The sequence below is a fragment of the Spinacia oleracea genome, chromosome 4, assembly GCF_020520425.1.
Source record: "Spinacia oleracea cultivar Varoflay chromosome 4, BTI_SOV_V1, whole genome shotgun sequence".
Lineage (NCBI taxonomy): Eukaryota > Viridiplantae > Streptophyta > Magnoliopsida > Caryophyllales > Amaranthaceae > Spinacia > Spinacia oleracea.
In genome coordinates, this window is record NC_079490.1 from 2,457,901 (window position 1) to 2,483,337 (window position 25,437).

At 37.1% G+C, this 25,437-nt stretch overlaps 2 protein-coding genes across 2 annotated transcripts; one reads left to right on the top strand and one right to left on the bottom strand.

Moving 5' to 3' along the window:
• Nucleotides 1-182: 182 nt before the first annotated feature.
• Nucleotides 183-10,147, bottom strand: LOC110783286 (magnesium-chelatase subunit ChlD, chloroplastic). The gene is made up of 15 exons (XM_021987602.2): nucleotides 9,788-10,147; nucleotides 8,015-8,193; nucleotides 7,607-7,691; nucleotides 7,202-7,518; nucleotides 6,921-7,044; nucleotides 6,054-6,146; nucleotides 5,193-5,288; nucleotides 4,792-4,938; nucleotides 4,487-4,699; nucleotides 3,622-3,777; nucleotides 3,289-3,396; nucleotides 1,671-1,805; nucleotides 1,395-1,553; nucleotides 822-942; nucleotides 183-475 (listed from the first exon to the last, which is right to left on the bottom strand). The coding sequence occupies exons 1-15, from the start codon at nucleotides 10,061-10,063 to the stop codon at nucleotides 390-392; spliced, it is 2,295 nt and encodes a 764-aa protein (XP_021843294.1). The 5' UTR covers nucleotides 10,064-10,147; the 3' UTR covers nucleotides 183-389.
• A 5,649-nt stretch (nucleotides 10,148-15,796) lies between these two features.
• On the top strand, nucleotides 15,797-24,647 carry LOC110783287 (PH, RCC1 and FYVE domains-containing protein 1). Its single transcript, XM_021987603.2, has 9 exons — nucleotides 15,797-16,487; nucleotides 18,312-18,398; nucleotides 18,543-18,632; nucleotides 18,966-19,046; nucleotides 19,148-19,342; nucleotides 19,427-21,541; nucleotides 22,570-22,716; nucleotides 22,964-23,346; nucleotides 23,939-24,647. Exons 1-9 carry the CDS (start codon nucleotides 16,428-16,430, stop codon nucleotides 24,087-24,089), a joined length of 3,309 nt encoding a protein of 1,102 aa, XP_021843295.1. The 5' UTR covers nucleotides 15,797-16,427; the 3' UTR covers nucleotides 24,090-24,647.
• Nucleotides 24,648-25,437: the final 790 nt, after the last annotated feature.

The following is a 25,437-nucleotide window of genomic DNA, read 5'->3' on the forward strand; positions in this document are numbered from 1 at the left end:
GATTCAGTGTCAAAACACTTGGACCGTGACACTTAGGCTCGAGATTAAATACACATGTTGCGGCGCCTTTCCGGGTGCCATTCCCTACAATGATGTCAGTTCATTGCTGAATGAACTTTAAGTCAAGCCTGAAACGTTATCGGGCCATATTACCTTCCACAAGTTCATAACAGAGGCTATAATTGCAAAGAATCAATAATCTATATAACACATTACTGATAAGATACAAAAATGAGATGGGGTTTCCGGCATCTCTTCAGCACAAAAATCAACCAAAACATCGGAACCTATTAACATAATAATTATATCGAGATCTACAAAATATTTGAAGCATTTTGAAGATACATTTTCCTTTCTTTAGTTGACAACATAATCTATGTATGTAATAATCATGAGTTTTTGAAATCTGCCAAAGCTTCCTTGGTTGTTGCCGAGATTACAGCATCAGATGCATTAGGCAGATAATAGTATTTTCCTGCAGAAAGAAGGTAACAAGTTTTTAGGTCGTGTGATACACAGGTTACATGTTCTTTTACAATTGTATTAAAACAGATTTGATATTCGAAAACGAAATTATTCAACACTTATTTGAAAGAGTAACAAAAATGTTTATGAAAAAGTTGAAGGTGATCGAATAGAGCTAATGAGTACAAAGAATTTTTTTTAATTAAAATTTAAGAAGAGTCAATTAATATCTTCATTTCAAAAAAAAAAATCAAAATCAAAATCAAAATGAAATGGAGTTTTAAAAAGATGACAAAGTGGCATATAAGTGTTTGTTGTTTTAAAATATTAGTATAGATGTGTTTACGTAGCCATACCTTGAGCTACTCTGGCTATCTCTTTGGCAAAGCCGGTTGAAACAAATTTGTTCTCCGTGTCAATGACAAGCAGCGACATTCCTGCTTTGTATATTTTACCAGCCACTTCAAGTATCTCATCCTAATAAGAGACATAACACATGTAACATCATCAGTTTTCAGGCGCAATTTAAATGGTGAACCATGGTGCACAGTGAGAATGGTGCACCTTAAGAACATAAGTTTATAGCTAAAAGAACATTACCTTACATGAAAAGAACATGAATATATTCAACATTTATACTTGCAATAAAAAGTGAAATATTTTTTTTTTTTGTTAATTTTGATAACAAAAAAGTGAATAATATGTGACATGTTCTTTTGTGGCAATGTCATGTTCTTTTACATGTGCACATCTATAAATGTATTCTTTTAGGTGCACCACGGTCCATAATCCACGAATTCATTTTCAGGACATACAAAATAAATTGCAAAAAGGCTGATATTTTGATAATTGAAAGGTTTCCAATGACCTTTTAGCCATCACAAAAATTGGACCTCAAGGTCCAGGAGATCTAAAGACTAAAATCATACCTTTAACTCTTTTGAAGAAGGCCGAGGGGTATCTGCAGTGACTGCTTCTGGGTCATTAGATCGTTTCAGCGATATGTTTGCCCTACCATCGGTTATGGCAACAATCATAATGCGTCCAACGTCCCCACTTTTTTCTGCATTTAGTCCAACCCTCACAGCCTAATCATATATAAGGAAGAATCAGAGACATGCACATGAACTTAATAGCTTTATAGCGAATTTAATTCAAGAGTCAAGACACATTAAGGCACAGGATATGCGTGGAAATGTACTGACCGTTGTAAGACCATGAGCTAGAGGAGAACCTCCACCACATGGAAGCCTCTCGAGACGTTTTCTTGCCATGGAAATTGATCTGGAAGGAGGCAGGAGAACTTCTGCAGCGTCTCCACGAAATGGAATTATAGAAACCTGAGTAAAATAGCCCAGAAAACATCAACGTAGGGTACCTTAATCGAAGTGATCTAACAGAAAGGGGCATAATGCCTCAGTTGGACAAGCTGAAATGACCTACAGTATAATTTTTTGCCCGTCCACCTCTAGTAAAAGAGATACTGTGTGAAAGGATAGGTGTTGTAAAGGTGGAAGTGCAGTACAAAAGTATGAGACAGTACAATGGGGCATGTCTGGTCATTACTCATTATGAAGATAATAAAAAGTGACAAACCAATATATAGATACCAAAAGCAGTTTCATCTATTCAATATCCCAAAAGCAGTATGGTCGGTTTGTTTATTTCATGCTGTCAAATTATTTGTGTTAAAGGAAATTCTACACGGTGGCCTTGTAATATTGGAAATTCCATATGGTGGAAACAAAAAATTCTAAGTTTCTAAAATGACCTTATGATATTGTATAAATCCATTACGTGCCCTTATTTTTGTTTTAATGGCTAACTTACAATTTAATCTAACTTTAATCCTTACCAAATATTACCACTACCCCAACCACCCATAGCCCCCTGCATCAATCCACTAGTCCAACCCGAGCGTCCAACGATAACCACCATCGAATCACAGAAAACCCCTACCAATCCTCAAAAGCACCACCGCAACCCATCCTTCAACCTCACTTCCTCATCCCTCCTAAAAATGTCAAACCCCAACTCTCTTTTCCTCTCACTAAAAATGTCAGAAGAAAGAAACACCTCACCATAGAACTCATCACTTTCAGTAGGCAAATTAAAGTGAAGAAACAAGTTCAGGCTCTAGCGAGAAATCTGCGAAAATCGCCATCAAGAAGAAGCCTAAAATTGTCAAGCTCTACCACTTCAGGCTTGCCGTTAAACGACACCATCCAACTCGAAATTTCTTGCTTGAGTGAGTTAATTATGTCACTGCTTTTCAACCGATGGATCAATCCCACTTATCATACAGTTAAAGAGAGGTGTAGAGAAGACGAGATGGGGAAGAAGAGGTGAGCTCGCGGGGTGAGGAGCCAAAAATAGGTAGATTGATTAGAAGATGAATGGTAGGCTAGTAATCTCATAATTAATTAAGGTTAAACTAAATGGTGAGTTAACCATTAAAACACAAATAAGAGCACATAGGGTAATATACAATACTATAAGGTCACTTTAGAAACTAAAAGTCTTTTGTTTCCACCATGTAGAATTTCCAATACCATGAGTCCACCGTAAGAATTTCTCTTGTATTAACGTAGGTGCAGAAAAAGTCAGTTTCGCCAGGGAATCCAAACTTATTTCTAAGTTTGTACATTAACCATTTCACACTTGAACAATGAGCATTCAAGTACTCCATCCATCAATTTTGTATGCACAATAATTAACAGTTTGTTTAGATATCCCTATGTTTGACTGGAGGCATTAATCCTATTTGTGCAAATGTCATCAAGAACAACATCATGTTGGTTTCATAACTTAAGATAGATTCACCTGATCTCTGCTTGTATAACTCTCAGCCAACAACTTAAGTGCTGCACCTTTTGCATTCTGCATACGGTTTAACGCCATACTCCCACTAGCATCAACCACAAATATAACCTGTCATCAAATAGTTATCCAGCCAATTAAATACAGCAGTATTAGTGCTGCTGTTTCTCAATATATATTTCTCAAGATCTTAGGAAGTTATTATTCTGCTATGTTAAGAGTTAGGTCTGGAAAAGCATGCAATCTAATGTTCGGAAACTGGGAAGTAATGGAATCAAAAGTATGAAGATGAAAATGACATAAATAGAGAGGTGTATTAAAGCCAAAAGTGAATACCAAAGCTCCTGCTTTTCTAGCCATTCTTTTTGCTCTCATGTCCGTTTTTTCCACAAAAACTTTCCTCTCCTTGAGAACATCCTTCTCCTTCCTCAGTTTTTGATATGGAGCAGCAGCTCTAAGAGTTGCATCCACGGCTAATCTCCTGACAGGACCCTGTTCAGAACAAGTTTTCTTTAGTGGAAATAGAAGAATGGTGGAGCACAATACTTTTTACAGAGGCAGCTAACAAGTTAATAAATCTTTAATCAAAATTTCTGGTTCTTGAAGTCTCATTGAGGCAAATAAACCGGTCCGGACTTAACAATGAGAGCATAACAGGAATATTTTACCTTGGTTCATCTTTTATCAATCTTTATTTATTTATTTACTTATTTTATAATGGGTGGTAGGTTCTGTTGGGAATGGGGGTGGGGGGGACTTTGAAGCATTGGCTAAGGCTATGTTTAGTAGGGTGTAAAACGTTTTCATGGAAAACGGTTTTCCCCTTTTCAATCATTTTACGTTGTTTGCTTTGGCAAGGGATGAAAAACCATTTTCCATAACTTCCTCAAAGGTGGAAAAACATTTTCCATTTGAAAGGAAGGGAAATCACTTTTCCACTTTCCTCCTTAGCCCCATCTTCCTTCTTCCCATCACTCTTCACCCATATTCTCCCATTTTCCTTTTTTTATTAATTTTCTTGTAAGGAACCAAACAAAGGAAAACTAGTTTGGAATTGTATTTTTCACTGAAAAAAGTTTTCCATGAAAAATCATTTTTCACTGAAAACGTTCTACACCAAACCAAACGGAGCCTAATTGTAGACTGTCAGGGAGTAAAAAGCTCAGAAAAGTAAGTAAGCAAGCTATGATGCACTAGAAACCTTTGGAAGCATTGGCTTAATGTAGCGGCCTCTGTCTTCTGAAAATATGACATTCTTTGCTCTCCCAGCCTTCCCTTTGCGTCTCTGAGCTTGTTGAGCAAAGAAAAGAAGTTTCTCATCCACCAAACCTCCTTCTGCGTCAAAGATAAATTCCTCGGGTAATTGGTCCTGCTGTTGTTCGTTCTCATCATCTTTCTCCTCATCATTCTCATCCTGTAACACATCAAGAAAAGGTAAGTCCAAAAACAAGCCACGACTCACTTAACAAGCAGAGACTATAGAGTTCAGAAAGGGGACAAAGGAACCTCTTTATCTTCATCTTCTTCCTCATTTTGCTCCTCAGATGGGTCTTGATTCTGTTGAGGAGGTGGTGGTGGTGGAGGTTGCTGCTGATTTTGATCTTCTGGGGGCCTCTCTTGGATGTTCGAACGAGGAAGAATTACCAGTTCAACCTGAAAAGAAACAATATAATATATCAATATATCATTCAAAACTAGTTGCGTGCTTCAAAATGTCATCATATCATTTACCAGTTCCTGTGATATTAACACCTTGACAAAAAGTTAGAAACTACGAAGTCACATATGATAACCACAATATTGACACTTTTTCTGATGATCCCAAGAAAAGTACGACTTCACATTTTCACATAAAGCAACTAAAAGAAATCCAGAAGGCAACAAGGTTTACATGAACGATACTTAACAGCTTTCTTCAGGTCATCCACGCCAACTTTTTCACGTCCCTCAAAAGCAGCCAGGCACTTGGCAACGCGCATAGCATACAACTCAGCTCTGTGGCCCTGCAAATAAATGTTATACTTGTAGCAGCTCATATTACTTTCAAAAACAAATAGCAAGCATATGCTTAATTTTACAAAAGAATGAAAATACAGTTCAAACACCAATCTTGTTCTGGTATTGGCTTCATTCAAGAGTCTAAGCAGTGTGTATTTATTTCATCATTGTGTAAACCTAGTAATCTACATAACCCTTCCTCCACAAGTAGATGAGTACCTTCTCACAAGCAGTTCCTAACGACCTAACAGTTACAGCAGCCACCATTTTAGATAAGAAATATCAGTTTAGTTTGTATGGTGACATCATTCTTTCCTACTTGACTCTACTGTAATACATATCCTACTAAACGTCCTTGCATCTGCAATGTTTTTCTTTAACTTCTTCCCCAATTCGTAATTAATATACCATGGCGACCCTCTTATTAGCTCAATAAAGCCTTTGACAATTGACTATTCAACAATATATTTTAAAATAGCAAACCTATACCCTTGCATCAGCACAAGTTATTATTTCCAAGACTTAACAGTTCTGCATGTTACTCTATCAATAAACCGGATAACCAAAAGTTATCTGCTCTAATTGCAAACGGAAAATGTGTCACTTTTACCTAAACAGTGATGGCCTGTGAGTCCATCTTAAGATTTCTAAGAAGAATACACAGGATTATAATCACGAGATAATCTTGTAAAAGATACACAGCATGCCAGAAAATGAAGAATAAATATAATATAATCATGATGACCAAAAGAGAGTCTATTTTTCAGAACCTGGCAACCACCTCGCATTGCTTCCATGACTAAGTATTTTAGTTGCTCCTTGCTAATAGTAACATCTTTCAAGTACTCCCGTGCCAAAATGATCTGCAATATAGTCAAATAGCCAGAGCATTAAACATAGCTTCAGAAATCCAGATCTCAAACAAGGACAAAGCCTTTCCAAGACAGCTGTTTGGAGAGTCTCAACATTATTAATAATGTGGAGCTTTGACAGCCAGATATGCGCATATATCCTAATGCGCATGACGTGTGTGGTGTGCCTCAGGAAAGGTAAGGAAGAAGGTCTTCTGTTTGGGAAGGGGGGCATTTTGAGGTGATGGGAACAAAGTGGGTTATTTGTTTTATTTTCTCGTGTCTACAGGTCTTTTATACAAATTCTTAGAGGAATATGGGGAGGAAACTTCTACGGGGGTCGGGCTGACTGTTCCTTAATTCTTCTATACACAGTGTGTACCTTTGTTCACATTACTGCTACTCTATGGGGTTTTCCAGAGTTGATACTCTTGCTAGTGAAGAAGCACGAGTGGCAATCAAATATTTATCGTTGAATCCCATTAACTTCTTCAGAGGACTTATCCTCAATTGTTGCTTTCGTTTTACTTCACACGTGAACAGAATGAAGTTAGTCAAGTCCAGCACAAGAAAATCCTCCATTCTGGAACGAGTTCGTATGGTTTGCATATTATCATTAAGATCTATTCCATACTTCAGGTATTCAGGTGGATGGCGGGGAGGGAAATCTTTCACAGTTACATAAAGGTGAAGATAAGAAAAAGCTCAAAACTCACGAAAACATACTATAAATAGAATGTTTTACACGATACTAGGTAAAAACCAACTTGATCGTTACTTCATTACCTGTGTTTTTGCTAATTCTGTTTCCTCCTCGACCATTTTAAATACTTCATTAGTTTGTTCCTGAAACCGTGTAGCGATTCCAACAGCTGCAACACGGTCATCAAAGCTCATCGGAAGATCTGCACTGCAGAAGGATTAGGACATTAGTGTATGATAGTATATAGAAAAATCTAGGTAAGAACAAGCCTACCAGATATGCTGTTCAGGCTCTAGGTACAATATAATACCAACTCAGAAAACCCCTAACTATCCATATTATAGAAACCCTTAAGTGGGTATACCTTAGATTAATTGCCACACGATCCAACAAATGCTCACGTACAGCACCCTCTTCTGGGTTATAGGTGGCAATCAACAGAGGCTTGCACGGGTGACGAAAACTGATTCCTTCTCTTTCAACAATATTCACACCCTCGGTTAAAACATTCAGGAGAAGATTACTAATCCCTTCATCCAGAAGGTTTATCTCATCAATATACAGGACACCTCTATGAGCTTCAGCCAGTAGTCCTGGCTGGAAAACAGTAGTTCCTGATTTCACAGATTCCTCAACATCAACAGACCCAATAAGTCTATCCTCCGTAACACCGAGAGGAATCTGCAAAGTGTAGAACCAATTGATGGATGAAGGTAAACAAAAAAACAAGGTAACTATAAGAGGATTTTCCATGTCTCGAATAAAGTACCTGTACAAATGGAGATTTTACAACTTTGGTCTTGATATTTCCAGACGAATCATACTCAATACGATCAGCCAATCCATCTTCCCACCTTCATTATTTGCACCAGATTAAATGATTACGCAAGCAAACTAAATGCACATCAAACAAGGTATGGCTAACAAATGAAGTAGGACTGTGCAACTTATGATTTTAGTTAATGAACAACAGAATTTTAAGTTTATTAGCAGAAAGTGAATACTGAGAATAAAAAGACCAAAGTATGTAACAATAAACTTCCTAAATAGAACATAATATAGATGACAAAAAGAAAATGTTCAACGGTAGGGAAATTAAAAGAGAAAGGGTTCATTTCATACGGAGTAGAATGTATTTCAGATGAGCAAAAAGAAAAATAACATGGAGTAACCTTACTCTTCTGGACAGGATGGGTCAGCATTTGAAATGGAATCCGCAACTACATCAATAGGTGGAAGAATGGCATGTAAACCACGGGCCATAATTGTTTTTGCTGTCCCTCGCTTTCCTGAAATGCCTATCCCTCCTATTTCACGGTCAATAGCTCCAAGCAAAAGTGCAGTTTTTATGGCATCCTGCACTTAAATGTACACCTCTAAGGAGAAAGACAAGAGGTTGCAAGCAAGAACTATAATACGTGTACTGTTCCTAAAGGCTAGTTACGACATGCATACAGCTTCAGTGGAGCATTTAAATAAGCTCTATAGTACATCAAAAATATATCTTGACCCACATTTCAAATTAAATGTAGGATCCATTGTCAAAGCAGTTAGAAGTTCTTAAACAACGATATCCACTCTTAAGTTTTAACTACAAGGATGTGAAACAGTTGATTTACCAGGTTCTGTTAAAATTGGTAGAAGAGATTGTACCAAATTATATTCAGACATAAACAAAATCAAGACCGGCTTTTCTGGCAGTTCACCATTTGTAGTCAAACGTATGACATATTTTTAAGAATGTTACTACCTTCATTTCCAAAAGGGGACTACCAAAGCTTCTTGGTTCACCTAGCCATATTTCGTATACCAAGAAGTACTAAGGCTCCGTTTGGTAGGTTGTAAAACGTTTTCATTGGAAAAGGATTTTCCCTTTTTAACCATTTTACGTTGTCTGGTTTTTCAAGGGATGGAAAACAATTTTCCATTACTCCCTCAAGGGTGGAAACACCTTTTCCATTTGAAAGGGATGGAAACAACTTTTCTACCTTTCCTCCTTAACCCACTCTCTCTTCTTCCCCTCAATCTTCACTATCTTCTCCCATTTTCTTTTAAGAAACCAAACAAAGGAAAACTAGTTTGGAAGTGCGTTTTCTCTTGGAAAATGTTTTCAATGGAAAATTATTTTAGACTAAAAATGTTTAACACCAAACCAAACGGAGCCTGAATGAACTAAAGTCGCCTATGTCGCCATAATAACTTGATCAAGACAATAGATGAATTAATTAGGTGTTCATAAACTAATCACAACTATCAGTCCATTGAGATATATAACAGGCTCCCAATTAAGCAATAATAGGCGATTAGCTATATTTGGCATTACAACTAATAGGACATTTGGATGTGTAATTGAGTAAAAATGATCCTCTATGGTAGACAGAATGTGGTAATTCTACATTAGGATCCTCCACAAAATCAACAAATCATTGCAACTTCCTCAACATCCAAATTAAATCCACATTTTAGCTTCTTTGTTCATTCTAATAAAATTCTTCAGAAATATGATCAACAATTAATTTATTCATGTTGAATTTCCCTCTGATAAAATTACTCTCACTGCCCTTTGAGTGAAATTGAACTCTAATTCGAACAATTGCAAGGCTCCCAATTAGGCAATAATAGGAGATTAGCTACAAACCATTGCAACTTCCTCAAAATCTAAATTAAATCCACATTTAGCTTCTTTGTTCATTCTAATCAAATTCTTCAGAAATATGTATGATGAACAATTAATTTATTCATGTTGAATTTCCCTCTGATAAAATTACTCTCACTGCCCTTTAAGTGAAATTGAACTCTAATCGAACAATTGCAAGCATTTCTGGGGTTATTCCGACCATCATTTCAATCATCAAGTACAAAAACATACAAATCATTCGACAATTTAGGGGAAAATCGATAAACAAACATTAATCAAACAAAATTCGAGAATTAATGAGGGAGACCTCACCTGTCCAACAACAGCAGCAAGGGGGAAGAATTGGCGTCCATAATTAGCACCTTTAGGGGTTTCGGCGTCGGAAACAGCGGCACCATTGTCGGCATTTACAGTTGCGGTGGCGCGAATTCTGAACGCCGGTGGTGAGCGGTGGAAGTTGCGGCGGCGAGTGAGGTTAGTAGAGTTGAAGGTGGAGTAAGACAGAGAAAATGGTTTGTTGTTGGAGGAAGAGTGTGAATTGAGGAGAGAGAAGCATGGTGGAGGAGCAGGAGAAGAAGCCAGCGCCATTGTTGAGAGCTTGAAGAAGAAGAAGAAGAAGATAGACTGAAAAGTTTTTCGGAGTTTCACTTATCTGTTACTCTATCAGCCACGTGGACTTTTTTTTTTTTTTTTCTTCAAACAAAATTTATCAATTTATAAATGGGCCCACCAAGTTATCACCCCGTCCCCAGTCACCAAGCCAAACTTTTTGGCCCGACCCGACATGACATAGAGTAGACACGATCTGTTTAGACCAATGGCCCGTGGGCTCGGCTCAAAGCCCGGCCCCGTCCGACCCACGACCATCTTTAGATCTAGTGGTAAAGGAAATTGAGAAGCATCTAGGACCAGAGTTTTCCAAGAATAAGAATCAAGGAAGTTTAGAAGGTCAGTTGGGAGGTCTTAAGAATGTAGAGACAACCAAGTTGAAGCAAAATGGTCAATCTTTTTATCCTTTAGCAAAGGGAGTACACCCGAATGAGAATAATGGTTCGGTTTTGAGTGAGAAAACCAATACCTATGGCCCATTCGGTATCGTTTTTTGTTTCCAGTTTTCTGTTTCTTACAAAACTAAAAACCAAAATATGAAAACCACAAAAATTAGTTTTCATTTTTTTGTTGCCAGTTTTCAAAATTAACATTATTACTATAAGTACGATTATTTTATACTACCTCTGTTTCATAAAATTCTTTACAGTTACTATTTGCACGGACTCCAATACAATACTTAACTACTAATATATCCAATTTCATATGTGAAAAAATTATAAAAAGTTGATATTCCGAAAATGAATAACTAGACCAATCTAACAAGATCTTATATGTAACATTTTGATGTATATAATAGTGGGAATTTACGGTCAAAATTTTCATACTTTGGACACATTTTCCAAAGCGTAAAGAACTTTCTGAAACGGAGGTAGTATTTCATGATTCAATATAAATCATATACCTTATAAAAATAAAATAAAATAAAAAAGAACCAAAAACTGAAAACTAACAGTGATACCGAACGAGCCTAGGAGCTGATTCAGGGTTGTCCGAGAAAAAATCCCCTCGAGTTAGTTGTTAGTTGTGTTCCAAAAGGAAAAACAACCTTCATGAACAAAAGAAATCCATCTAAAAGCATGAATGTTTCGAGGGTGGATGCTAAACTTAAGCAAGGGAAGGAGTTATAATTTTATCACCCCCGTTTAATGGAAATATTGAAGGTTCGCAACTTCACCACAAAATTAAATATCTCGAAAATGCAGAAGAGACATCATTCATACTATTGTCAACTAAAGAAAGGTGAGAAGGAAGATGGTGGTAGGCCGGCCCGAAGCCCGACCCTTGCTTAATTTTTAGCAGTGAAATTGCGGTTACGGTTGCGGGTAGGGGTGTGCAAAAATTGGTCCGAACCGAAAAATGGATCGGACTGAAGACAATCGGTCCGGTCTTCGGGTCATAAAATATCAAATTTCGGTCTTCGGTCCTGTCTGGTGCGGTCCAAAACTCGATTTTGGCCCGAACCGATATTTCCTTAATAAAATATAATATAAACTATTCAAAAATTTAATTCTCTCCTTTACTATGTTGTAAATATTATTATATTATGATATATTTTATTTTATCTTACAAAAAAGCCTTAAACAATTGGTTTTTTTATATATATATTTTTCTTTTTTACCATAATTTGTAGAAAAAATAAAAAATATATAATAGGCCTACAATTGGTCCAAAACGGTATGGTTCGGGTTTTGAACCGATTTTTTCAGTTCGGTCCGGTCCGTTCCATGCATAATTGGTCCGGTCTTCGGGTTTTGAATATCAAAATATCGGTCGGTCCGGGTTGGTCCGTTCCGGTCCGGGTTTGGACCAATGAACACCCCTAATTGCGGGAGGGTGTTGAGGATAACGTAGTTATCTTACAGGATAGAATATCATATGAGATATATAATAATTTTACCACAAATTCTTATTTACAAGGGTTGTACAATAAATATTGTACACCAGAGTAAAAGTTAACTCAACATGCTTAAAAGTTAAGCTTATATATGTAAAAATTATCTATTTTTTAGTGAATTTTTTTTCATTTTAATAAAACTTATTTCTTCAAAATCACTAATAATGTGTAAAATTATCATTTAAATGTTTATCTTCAACTTTTTATTTACTAATATAAAAGTTAATCAAACTAGGTTAAAGTTACAAAAAATGAGTAAAAGTTATCTTGGTGTACAATAAATTTATTGTACACCTTGTGCGCACAAGACCTTTTGTTGTAGAGTTTGCGCTTAATTTGGTATGACTTTTGTTTATGGGACATCATGTTTGACCATGAAACTGTGGTGGAGTACTTTGCTTGATTCCGATCTAGAGCTGATCAAAAGTCGGGTTCGGCCTAGGCCATGGCCAAAATCAACCCATTTTTGTGCAAAAAATAGTGGGCTTTTCGGGCTATTTTTTTGCCCTACCAAATTTTGTATCTAAAATTCGAAATTTGACTTGCCGAAAAAGGTTAATATCATGACAGGTCGGGGTAGGCCTGATTTTCCGGGCCTAAAAATCTGCCCAAATTCCGTTATTTTTCGGGTCGGGTCAGGCTTAAAGTGACCAAGACTGATCCAATCGATCCAGACCGGTTAGTCACTCAGACAAATTCATTACTCCATCATTTCTCATTTTACATGCATGAATCCATTTGTTTTGTATTACTCGAAACGGGTACTTGTATCCGAGGCAAAAGTCAAATTGAAATCGAAAAAAGAGACGAATTACTAACAATAGTTGGGGAATTTTTCTTACTAAACTCTTTGTAATTTGCATAGCAATAAACGGGTAATGAAAAAAATTAAGTCATACGCAAGGAAACATAAATTCACACGATATTTAGCGCGATTGTAAGAGAATAAACTATTACACATTTGATTTCTCGTATTTTAGAAAACCATACGAATCTTAGACTGTATCGTAGAGTCGTCGGAGATATTGCAATCAACATTACGACATAAAATTTTCTTAAAATATGTGTCTAGTGAAGTGTGTCATTTATTACGAAACGCAAATTGCCACCTCATATTGGATATGTTTGTGATTGTGGATTGGATGGGATTAGACCTGTCAAAAATCGACCCGACCCGAAACCCGACCCGAACCCGACCCGAAAATACTGGGTCCTGAACAAGATTTTGTGACCCGTAACCCGATTTTATCCGAACCCGAGCAACCCGAAAAGTAATGGGTCAAAACCCGACCGAACCCGTTTTGGACCCGACCGATTGAAAATCGTTGTATTTATAGTAATAAATGTGATTATGAGAAAATTTAAGCATAATAAACACGTTGTTTTTACTATTATTGTGTGTAATATGATTTTGATTTGAATTATACGTCATTTTATGGTTGAATTTGACTAAATATAAACTTGTGTAGGAAAATTTGTTAATTTGTGCCCATATTTTGTATATTTATCACCTAAATTAATGAAAATATAATGCGCGTTTTAAAATCTCTCAACCCGTTGGGTCGACCCGAACCCGAAAGTTCTGGGTCTTGAACAAGCATTTGTAAACCCGAACCCGAAAGTGACCGACCCGATCTAACCCGAACCCGAAAATAATTTTTTACAACCCGACCCGACCGACCCGTTTGACAGGTCTAGATGAGATGGATTTAAAAGTTGGTCCAAGTATTGTGTAAATTATTAGATACCAATGCAAAGCAATGGGGTTTGTAAGGAAAAAAGGGCAATCCACTTTTTCCCATCAAAAAGAATAGATTGATGTACCACTACTACAAGGTTAGTTTGGTTAGAGTAGGGAAGGAATATGACCACTCAAAGCAAGTTTATAAAATATGTTTTCCTCATTTTTTTGGGGGATAATTTCTTATTGGGTTTAAAGCAAGATATTTATTATAACTAGTTATAATTATAATCTTGATTGTTTATGAAAAAAAATCATCTAAGTTATTAAAAAGTTACTCACATATGATTTGTCACTCAATTGTGTAAAAGAGGAAGTTATATTATCACAAATTTGATCATTATTGTCAACTCTCATACTTGATTTAGATATATCTAGAATATCAATGATGTCCTGACTTAGCGATTAAAATCTAATATTTGTGTACGATATGTCACAAGTTCAAAGTGGATGTGGGAATGGTTGGGTTGTAGTTGTATTGGAAAAGGGAAAAATTTAAGCGTTGTTTAATTACTGAAAAAGTAAACCAAAAAGTGGGAGCGAGGATGGTTGGGTAGAAAATTAGGGAAATGATAAATCCAAGGAAAATTTTACTTGTTTCAAGAAAATCTATATTTTTTTAAGTTGATTTCCTAGGAAGAAGTGAAATTCTTCCTTGGATTTATCATTTCCCGGAAATTACATGGCTAAAACTAAAAACAGATCGAAGAACAAAAAGATGTATTGATTAAAATATCAGAAATGATAATATGAAACAGAGGGAGTATATAATTGCGGGTATCTATCATCATAGGGTCCTACCCTATTAGCCAAATAACAAGAAGTAGTCACTAACTTATACACCACCCAATTCAATGATCAAATTCATGCAACATAAGGTAGGACCCATTGATGTAACACAAAGTTTGTAGAGAATTTGTGAGTTGTCCCAAATCTCTTGGTAAAACTTACTCTTTAAAGCAAATGTTTTTTGTGTATAGTATTAATGGACCTTGTCTAAGACATTTTGGAAGGCCTTAAAGTCCACCTATTCTTTGCACATGGACATTATTCTTGTACAAATCAACCTTGAAATCACATTCGAGAAATTGGATATTAATTTGGTTAATGCGATGTGATAACTTGAGCTGATCACAATTTTGTTGTACACAAATATATTCCTAACTATTAATAGAAGTATGGTTATTTTAAAACTTATTTTCTATTTTGCGTTGGAATGAAATTTAATTACCAAATTACTGACTATGTAGGCTCGGTATGAAGTTCATCTTTTTTTCCCAAAACATAATTACTATGTGAGATAGCGGTTACACCCAGCTGAACTATAAACCTTATGAAATTTAATGATCGTTTCATGACTTTCATCTTTATTCACCAAGAGAACGTATGTTAACGTTCTTATTATATTCGTACCCTTCCTAATCAAAATACACCTATGGAGATTTTTCTATAATCAGAGTATTTATCTTTCATGTAACAATACACATTAGTTGAGTCATAGACCTCCTTTTATGTCTTTTCATTATCCCAATAATATATTAAAACAACAAATGAGTTAATTTAGGTCCAGTCACCATTCATATATCCTCTAAAGATAATTGTTGGCCGGATCAACGTGCTTTGTGCCTGAACAGGCCCAACCGACGACAAACTCACATGTAGAGTCCGGGGCTGTGCAAGAAATTTAAAAAATGACACGACCCATCTCGCATTTTCTCGTGATGGGTCGGGCCGTGCTTTCCCTCAATTTAACGTTCTTTTGTCGTGTTAGACCGTGACCGACTTGTCGAGCTTTTGGCAAAAAAGTGAAATATTGCATGAGCCCAACTCACGACCTGCGACTTTATATTCGTGTTGTGTCGTGTCGTGATTTTTCCGTGCCATTATATTTTTTGCCATTAATTTAGATGACAAATATTTCTCAACTTTATTTTTTCTCCCTTTTTCTTTATACCTTTTTCTTCTCCTTTCCCTTTATTTTCATTTTCATTTTCATTTTTTTTTTTCTGGAGGAGTAAAAAAGTACTGGTACTATAGTAAATTACTAAACTGGTCCTCCTCCTTTTCTCACTCACTCTCTCTCCTCACAGAAACTCATCTCTCTCTCTCTCTCTCTCTCTCTCTCTCTCTCAGATTCTCTCTCTATCACTTTCTCTCTCCTCTGAACTCTCTGCAACTGATTCCCAGATCATTTACTCCCTCCCTCTCTCTCTCAGATTCTCTCTCTCCAACCTTTTCGCTGATTTCTCCACTTCTGACCATTTTCTTCAATTCATTCATCAATCCCCCCCAAAAAGCTGCTATTTTCTCTCTCCTCTTTTCTTTTTTCCGGCGCTAGTCAATCGACGTTTGACTTTCAATTGACCTCAAAAGAAATTAAAAAAATAATTCCACTATTTTTTTTTTGTTTTCTTTCGCATTTTCGATTTCGATTTTGTAATTCTTGTCATTTCTTAGTGTTAATTCAGCTTGAATTAAGCTGCTTATTGAATAAATAAATGGCGGAAATCCGAAGTTTCTGGATTGCTTGATGAAGTGGAAATTGATTTGATGAAATTCTGCAACATTTTGTTGAAGAATTTGATGTATGGAAGGGTTTCATTACTTTGAGAATGGATGAATTGAGTTTAAGTTGATTTTCTTTAGTTTTTTCTGTTTGATTTTTGGGGCAAAAGTCTGATTTCTGAGCTCGATTTTTTGCGGAGATGGATAGAATGACTACAGATCTTACTCGCAATGGCCCTGTTGAAAGAGATATTGAGCAGGTAAACTCTTAATTTCTTACTGTTTTTAGTACTAATTTCTGTTTTTATGCTTAATTATTTTGCAATTATGAGTGTTCGAGCATTTTGGTGTAAGAACTGTGAAGTTTGTACTAGCAATTGCTATTTTTAGGTGAAACTATTGAACTTATCTTGAGCATTTGTTGCAATTGAAAATTGAAAGTGCTATTAATTTGATCATAATCGAGTGCTACGAGTTGAGGCATTTGGAGTTCATCTGCCGCCCAATTCGGCTAAGCAGGAGAGTCCGAGTGTTGTTTTGTGTTCCATTGTGTTAATTAAACGACATTGCTACTTTTGGTGAGGAGGAATTTGAGTAACTAGGTGTTGATAGTAAATCTGAGGATAAACTTGGCATTGTGAGACCTATTTCGGCTAAATTTATCACGTTTTTCATTAAATTAAGTGAGTATGCACGTAGTATCGGTTTCCAGTGTTCCCATTAGACGATTTTGATGTCGTGTTGAAGAGTACGAGTAACATAGATGTTCACAGTAAATCTATGTAGAGTCCGAGTGTTGTTTTGTGTTCGAGTGTGTTAATTAGATGACATTGCTAAGGTGAGGAGGAATACGAGTTACTAGGTGTTGATAGTGAATATGAGGATAAACTATCCATGCATTTGAAACTTGGGGAAATTGTCTGAGACCAAATTCGGCTAAATTTGTCATGTATTTCATAAAATTAGGAGAGTTTGCACGTAGTATCGGTTTTAATTGTTCCCACAGTAAATCTATGTAGCCATGAGTTTGGTATCTTGTCCAGTGAATCAAGTTCTTTATGTGACTTTATTAAACCCTTTCTGAAGGGTTTGTAATCTCAATTCAACTTCACTTCAATACTGATTTAGATACTATGCAACTTCATTGTTTTGCTTCTGATAAATGATTGGTTTTAAGTGCATGTTTGGTATAAATTCAGGAAAGAGAATGGAATGGGAACAAACAGAAAGGGGGAAGGGGAAAGGGTAATGTTAATTGTTACTATTATGAGTTGTTTGACATAACTTAGGAAAGGAATCACTTGTATCAAGTTGGGGATTGAGGAGGGTAATAATTTTGTTACCATAGTCTTGGGAAAGGTAGCAAATGACTGGTGAAGGTTACACTTAGTAAATGGATTATGTTACCCCAACTCTCATACCTACCAACAATAGATGATGGAAACAGTTAATTTATTCCGTTTCCAACACATAAAATGTGCTCTAAGAGTATGTTAGGAGAAAATGCAAGATTTTAGTGTTACAGAAATGCCAAAGATTTAACTTAAAAATCTTGAGCATCTTATGAACTGCTAATATTACTTGAAAAAGAGGGTAGTTTAGGTGTCATTAGAAGGGCTACATTGCTGGGGAGTAAGATACAATTACACTACAGACAAGTTTCATATACGATTTGTCTCGGATTATATCTATCAAACTTCTGATCTTCAATTACAACTATGTTACACTTGGCCTCATACCAGTGGTTGCCAAGAAGCAGCTCAGTCTTAGCTTTTAATTGCTTCTGTCAGTAACTCAGTATGTAGTTCTTGTTTGCTGCCTTCTATAACAGACCAGAGGCCACATGAATATCATAGTTATTGTAATAGTTGTTTAAGTTTTTGAAAGATTCATGATTATGTATAGTTGTATACTCTATCCTCTTGCACGAAGAAGACTTGTGGGACAGATTTAAACTGCGTCAGTATGTTACCCATGAATAATCTCCTTTAAGCATTTCAGCGACCACTTTGAGCATGATTCTTATCCTCTTCCCAGCTTGTATATTGAATCCATTTATAGGTTATTAGCTGGATTCATTGCAGGCAATTACTGCCCTTAAAAAAGGTGCATATCTGCTTAAGTATGGAAGAAGAGGAAAGCCAAAGTTCTGTCCATTCCGGCTATCGAATGTAAGTTTTTCTGTTTTCATGAACTTGTTTGGTTTATGTTGTTCTTTCCTGCTTCAAATATAGGATTCCTCAAATATATGACCAAGTTTGTAGTACTTTGACTGCTTTCATCTAGTAACTTTATGACTTAAATATTGGTTACAGGATGAATCTGTTTTGATATGGTTCTCGGGGAAAGAGGAGAAGCACCTGAAGCTGAGCCATGTATCCAGAATTATTTCTGGCCAGCGCACAGTAAGTCACTTTCTTTAACTCTTACGATCTTATTAAAGAATAATATTTTTTCTATCAACTAACAGGGAAGTTACTTATGAGCATCCTGTAAATTAACCAAGAATCTAGTAATTTTTAATGTAAATGTTTTGGTTTACGTGAAAAAATCATATATCCAGTGTGTTTGGTTTTATTTCGGGGTGAGTGGGTGATGGTGGTGGAAGGGATGGGGGCGTATAAGCCTCCGTTTTATGGTCATTTAGATTTTTTCCTATGGTCTTGTATGGTTTTGATTGAAGTCCATTTTGAATTCATTATGGTGGATCTGTACTAATCAATTCTATCTCCATACAGCCAATTTTTCAAAGATATCCTCGACCTGAGAAGGAATATCAGTCATTTTCTCTCATATATAATGATAGATCGTTGGACTTGGTAAGAAATTTTCCATACCTTCTTGTATGTAATTCTCCTTCCGCTGGCCCTTTCTTCTATCATTTCTCTTCAACAGTTGTCATATTACTTCTCATTTTCAGATTTGCAAGGACAAGGATGAAGCTGAAGTATGGTTTAGTGGTCTCAAAGCTTTGATTTCGAGGAGTCATCAGAGGAAGTGGAGAACGGAATCAAGGAGCGATAGCATTCCATCTGAAGCAAATAGTCCTAGGACCTATACACGAAGAAGCTCTCCTTTACACTCTCCCTTTGCTAGTGGAGATGGCTTGCAAAAGGTACCATATAATAAAATAAAGTATCAATTTCTTGTTGACATTTTATATTTCATGCTTGACTGATTTTTATTTTAATGATTTCAGGATAGCAGCGATCACCTTCGTCTCCAAAGCCCATACGGCAGCCCCCCTAAAAATGCTCTGGACACAGCATTTTCAGATGTGATGTTCACTGCGCCTCCTAAAGGTTTTTTCCCTTCAGATTCTGCTACTATGTCAGTCCATTCCATCTCATCAGGTTCAGATAGTGTATATAATCACATGAAAGGAATGGGTCCAGATACTTTTAGAGTCAGTCTATCAAGTGCTGTTAGCTCATCAAGTCAAGGTTCTGGTCTTGACGAGGGGGATGCCCTGGGTGATGTTTTCATCTGGGGAGAAGGTACAGGAGATGGTGTATTGGGTGGTGGAGTGCGTAGACTAGGTAGTTGTTTTGGTAATAAGATCGATTCTTTGTTGCCTAAGGCATTAGAGTCTGCTGTAGTCCTGGATGTCCAGAACATAGCTTGTGGCGGACGGCATGCAGCTTTAGTTACCAAGCAAGGAGAGATTTTTTCATGGGGTGAGGAAACTGGCGGCAGACTGGGGCATGGGGTGGATGCTGATGTATCACATCCAAAGCTCATTGACGCCCTAAACACCACCAACATTGAGCTAGTAGCATGTGGGGAGCATCATACTTGTGCTGTCACCCTTTCTGGTGAATTGTACACCTGGGGTGATGGTGCTTTCAATTTTGGCCTTCTTGGGCATGGAAATGATGTTAGCCACTGGGTCCCGAAAAGAGTGAATGGTCCATTAGAGGGCATACATGTCTCATACATCTCGTGTGGACCTTGGCACACAGCTGTTGTGACCTCTGCTGGGCAATTATTTACTTTTGGAGATGGCACATTCGGTGTTTTGGGCCATGGAGACCGTAAAAGTGTTTCCATGCCCAGAGAAGTGGATTCTCTAAAGGGTCTTCGCACAGTTCGAGCTGCTTGTGGTGTCTGGCATACTGCTGCAGTTGTGGAAGTTATGGTGGGCAGTTCAGGGTCCAGCAACTGCTCTTCAGGTAAGCTATTTACTTGGGGTGATGGAGATAAAGGTCGACTTGGGCATGGTGATAAGGAAGCAAAACTTGTGCCCACGTGTGTTGCTGCCCTCGTTGAGCCTACTTTTTGTCAGGTTGCCTGTGGACATAGCATAACAGTTGCACTTACAACTTCTGGTCATGTTTATACAATGGGTAGCCCTGTTTATGGCCAGCTTGGTAATCCTCATAGTGATGGGAAGCTTCCAACACGTGTGGAAGGAAAGATCCTAAAGTGTTTTGTAGAGGAGATAGCTTGTGGTGCTTATCATGTTGCTGCCTTGACCTCAAGAACTGAAGTTTACACGTGGGGTAAGGGTGCCAACGGACGATTAGGTCATGGGGATACAGAAGATCGAAATGGGCCCACATTAGTAGGAGCTCTGAAGGATAAACAAGTGAGAAGTATTGCTTGTGGTACAAACTTCACTGCCGCAATCTGTCTGCATAAGTGGGTCTCGGGGGTCGATCAGTCAATGTGTTCTGGGTGTCGCTTGCCGTTTAACTTCAAAAGAAAACGGCATAACTGCTACAATTGTGGGCTTCTATTTTGTCATTCGTGTAGTAGTAAGAAGTCTTTCAAGGCTTCTATGGCGCCTAATCCAAACAAACCTTATCGGGTCTGTGATAATTGCCTTGCTAAACTTAGAAAAGCAGTTGAGACTGGTGCTTCTACCCGCTCCTCTGCTAGTAGAAGAGGAATTGTGAATCAAGGGAGTGAGTCAAATGAGAGAGAGGACAAGCTTGATTCTGGATCTCGTGGTCAGCTTGCAAGATACTCTTCAATGGACTCCTCGGAAGGTCGATCTAAGAAAAACAAGAAGTATGAATATGATAGCAGTCGCGTATCACCTATACCAAATGGAGGGTCACAATGGGGAGCTAATATATCTAGATCTTTTAATCCCATGTTTGGTTCATCAAAGAAATTTTTCTCTGCTTCAGTTCCGGGATCCAGAATAGTTTCTCGAGCAACATCACCAATCTCTAGACGACCAAGTCCTCCTCGTTCAACAACACCTACCCCAACCCTCTCAGGACTCATGTCTCCAAAAGTGACTGTTGATGATGCCAAGCGGGCCAATGATGGCCTTAGCCAGGAGGTTATCCGATTGAGAGCACAGGTATGGAGCTTACTTGCTTTGCTTGTTTGCTTGTACGTCTGTTACTTCCATGACTATTTAAAGATGGTTGTGGGCCGGGCTGACCCGAGACCCAACCCGGTACGAAAAAAAGCATGACCCGACACAAGCACAAAGTCGTGGGCCGATTTTTTTGGAAAAAGCACGGCACGACAAAGCATGCTAAATTTAGTAAAATTAGGCTTAGGCAAGGCGACTTGGCCCGGCCCGACAGCCCATGGGCCCTTGACCCATGGGCTCGGCCCGGAGCACGACCCGTCCTGCCCCACAGCCATCTTTATGACTATTGATTCATCCCTTTATGTTGAATATTTTACTTTTTCCTAGAAAGTATGAATGTTTTTTTTTTGTTTTTTTTTTTTGACAAGCAAGAGAGAAATTATATTACCTTGAAACTGGTTACAACCTAGGCAGAAAGTGAACAAAGCACACCAACATGGAGCACTTAGAATACAGACTGCCAGAAACAACAAGACTCAACAAGCTGAGTCTGAACTGTCCTAAAACCAGTTATAGAGCATACAACCAGTTTCTATCTATCTCATTGATCCTCTTACTACAGACCTTCAGGACTCTATGTTTTACATCAAATTTTAGAGATTGAACAATAGAAGCCGCTGTTGGGACTCTGACCTGCTAAGTTGTTTGATTGGCACCTTTTCTTTTTCTAAATGTAGTCTCAAATACGTGACACATGTCTTCTTTAGTCTTTCGGCGAGATTATGAGTCAAGGCTCTACTTTTAGACACTTTCTTGGCATTTCCCTTATATTGGACAGGGGACCAATACTGTTTATAGCATCACTCCTAAATCCTAATTCCATTGTATCTTAAATAATAATATGTCTTTTGACAGTTTCTTGCGTATTTGGAAACATTAAATTCTCATGACTAACTGAAATCTGTTAATCAAGTTTGTTATGAGAATGTGGATTATTATCGTTGATTTCAAAATTAAGGCCACTTGGTTGTTTATGATTTTAATATTATTTCTCTGTTCCTTTCTTATAGGTGGAAACTCTCACTCGCAAAGCCCAGGTTCAAGAAGTTGAATTGGAAAGAACAAACAAACAACTAAAGGAGGCGATTGCAATAGCAGGTGAAGAGACTGCGAAATGCAAAGCGGCTAAGGAAGTGATTAAATCACTAACTGCCCAGGTATTTCTCAACTTTCTCCTTATTTCTTCATATTGTGTGCTCGACTCTTGACCGAAACTTATATCACATTCTTTTGACATCACTACGGAGTATGGAGTCTTGTTGTATAATGTGGTGCACATGTGTTATGAGTTTGATATTTGATTCACGAAAATCTGTGATAGTTAATTTTGTTGCAAGAATCTACTGATTGTAGATGTGATTTTTCTCTAATGAGTAATTTTTACCTTTCTTATTCTTTAAACAGCTAAAAGAGATGGCTGAAAGGCTGCCTGTTGGAGCTACACGAAACAACAAGTCTCCTTCATTTCCATCGTTGTCCTCCTCCACCCCTACTTTTGCAGACATCTCGAATTCCTCAATTGAACAATTTAATGATCAGATAATACCTAGCCTTGACTCATTTGGTTTTAACGGTCTGGTTCTTTCAAACGGGTCAGCCACCCCTAGTAGCCGTAGTTCTGTTCAAAGTAGAATAGTTAATTCAGAGGCAACAAGAAATGGAAATAGAACTCGAGAAGGTGAACCTCGTCCAGAGAACGAATGGGTTGAGCAAGATGAGCCCGGTGTATATATTACATTTGTCTCCTTACCTGGCGGTATCAAGGATCTAAAGAGAGTTCGTTTTAGGTCAGTGCTTTTCTTCTCTAGTCCTATTTTAGTTTTTGTTCGAGCTGTTTCGTAGATTTTTATATTCAGGTCCTTGTGATATTCAATTGGTAGAAGGTACACCGTGCAACCGGGTCATTTTGTATTTTTAATCTTTCAAAAAACACATTTTTATTGTTTTAAATCACATATATACCCACTAAAAGCACATATTTACTAACACAAAACACATCCGCTTTAAAAGCACATATTGTTAAGTACAAAACAATCACTAAAATAAAAAGAACTTTTCTAAAAAATGTATGTGCTTTTAAACTGTAAAAGTGTGCTTTAAAACTGTAAAAATTTGCTTTTAAATTGTAAAAATGTGCAAAACTACAAAAATGTGCTTTTAAATTGAAAAAATGTGGTTTAAATAACCGTAAAAATGTGTTTTACCCCGCTTGCATCTAGAGCTACATACAACCTGGTGCACCTTCTAATTTGTGATATTCAATAACACTTCCCCTGCTCCAAGTAGACGGTAGCTCAAATCTCTTTTGCTTGTCAGAAACAGAAGCATTTCAACCGTTTTTAAGTTAAAATCCTTGTTTTTTTCCCCTGTTTATTGCAGCCGGAAAAGGTTTAGTGAAAAGCAAGCAGAACAATGGTGGGCAGAAAACCGAGCAAGAGTATACGAACACTACAATGTTCGTACAGGTACAGGTGATAAGTCGAGTATTGGTGTTGAAAGTGAACTTGGCTCATTCATCACCGATAAATGATATCTGTATTTAGACCTCGGGAATTTTATGCATTCTGTTGGCTCATTCATCACCGATACATGATTTCTGTACAACCTCGGGAATTTTACTCATTCTTCAAGTTTCTCTCTCCTACAACGAATGCATTCTGTTGTTCCACACGATTTTGTGCTGATCTTTGAAGCTATGAATCTCGGACTAATATTAACACAGTCCAGATCGATATGCAGAGGTTCGATTTGTTTTTCTTTGATTCTTTTTTTTCTTCTAGTCTTCTTCCCCCTTCTCCAAATCCAATTCTTGTAATTTTCTTGAAATTTCTTTTTCAAAATTGTGAGATGTGTGAGGATTGAGGGCGAGAAATGTAAATTCAATATATAGGGTTGCTGGCTATTGTTGGAAAGTTGATGCCTTGTAAATTTCTGATATAATGAAAGCAATTTTCAGGTTTTCTTCTAACCTTCTTAACTTGGTTGGATATAGGCCATTCCGCAGTGATTGTTCTTTTCAGATGTTGATTTTAGGTGCATTTTCGGTAATTTCGTGATTAATGTACAAATTGTTCTCTTCAGATGTTGATTTTAGGTGTATTTTTGATAATTTCGTGATTAATGTACAAATTGTTCTTTTCAGATGTTGATTTTAGGTGTATTTTCGATAATTTTGTGATTAATGTACAAATTGATTGTGAATTGGTCATTTTAGGTGAACTTGTTCATTTACAAATCGAGCTTCCCTTATGTTAATCGCATGTGCTAATTTCATAGGGGGATGTTGATTTTAGGTGTACTTTTAATAATAAAGGATCGGGTCACCTATTTGGTTTTTGCAGTGGTTATTGGTTAGTGTAAAGCTTTTCATCTTTATCGATCTAAACTTCCTTACTCCTCATTTCAACATAAGTCGCCATGCTCAATTATCGCAGGTGTACCTAATTTCTCAAAATACGAGTGTAGGTGTACCTAATTTCTCAAAATACGAGTGATGACAAATACTTTATAGTCTATGTGAAGCCATGAAGGGGACACGTTCTTGATAAACGTATAATCAGGGGGAGCTTGGTATGAGGGATAAGTATTTTTTAGAGATAAGAGGGTAAGATAACGAGGAATTTGTAATTGAGATAAAGATAAAATAAGTATTATCCCTTGTGTGGTGTGAGTTGGGAAATGGAGTGGAATAAGTAGCAAAGTTACTTTTATATCCCTTACTAACTCTCCCATTCTCTTTCTCCTTCATTTCTTTTCACTAAGGGCAATGTTGTCCTCACATAATCTTTGTCCCTCTCCTTATTTTTTTTTTCTTCTTTTTTTTAAAGGTAAGACGAAGAGGACTCGCCTGAGGGGGTTTAAGGGGAAATCCATCAAAT

Coding starts and splice junctions, on each gene's coding strand:
- LOC110783286 (XM_021987602.2), bottom strand. CDS start 10,063: ATGGCGCTGGCTTCTTCTCCTGCTCCTCCACCATGCTTCTCTCTCCTC. Junction 3,778..4,486: donor TTAAGCCAATGCTTCCAAAG/GTTTCTAGTGCA, acceptor TGTTCTGAACAG/GGTCCTGTCAGGAGATTAGC. Junction 3,397..3,621: donor CTAGAAAAGCAGGAGCTTTG/GTATTCACTTTT, acceptor ATTTGATGACAG/GTTATATTTGTGGTTGATGC.
- LOC110783287 (XM_021987603.2), top strand. CDS start 16,428: ATGGATAGAATGACTACAGATCTTACTCGCAATGGCCCTGTTGAAAGA. Junction 18,633..18,965: donor TTATTTCTGGCCAGCGCACA/GTAAGTCACTTT, acceptor ATCTCCATACAG/CCAATTTTTCAAAGATATCC. Junction 19,047..19,147: donor ATGATAGATCGTTGGACTTG/GTAAGAAATTTT, acceptor TCTCATTTTCAG/ATTTGCAAGGACAAGGATGA.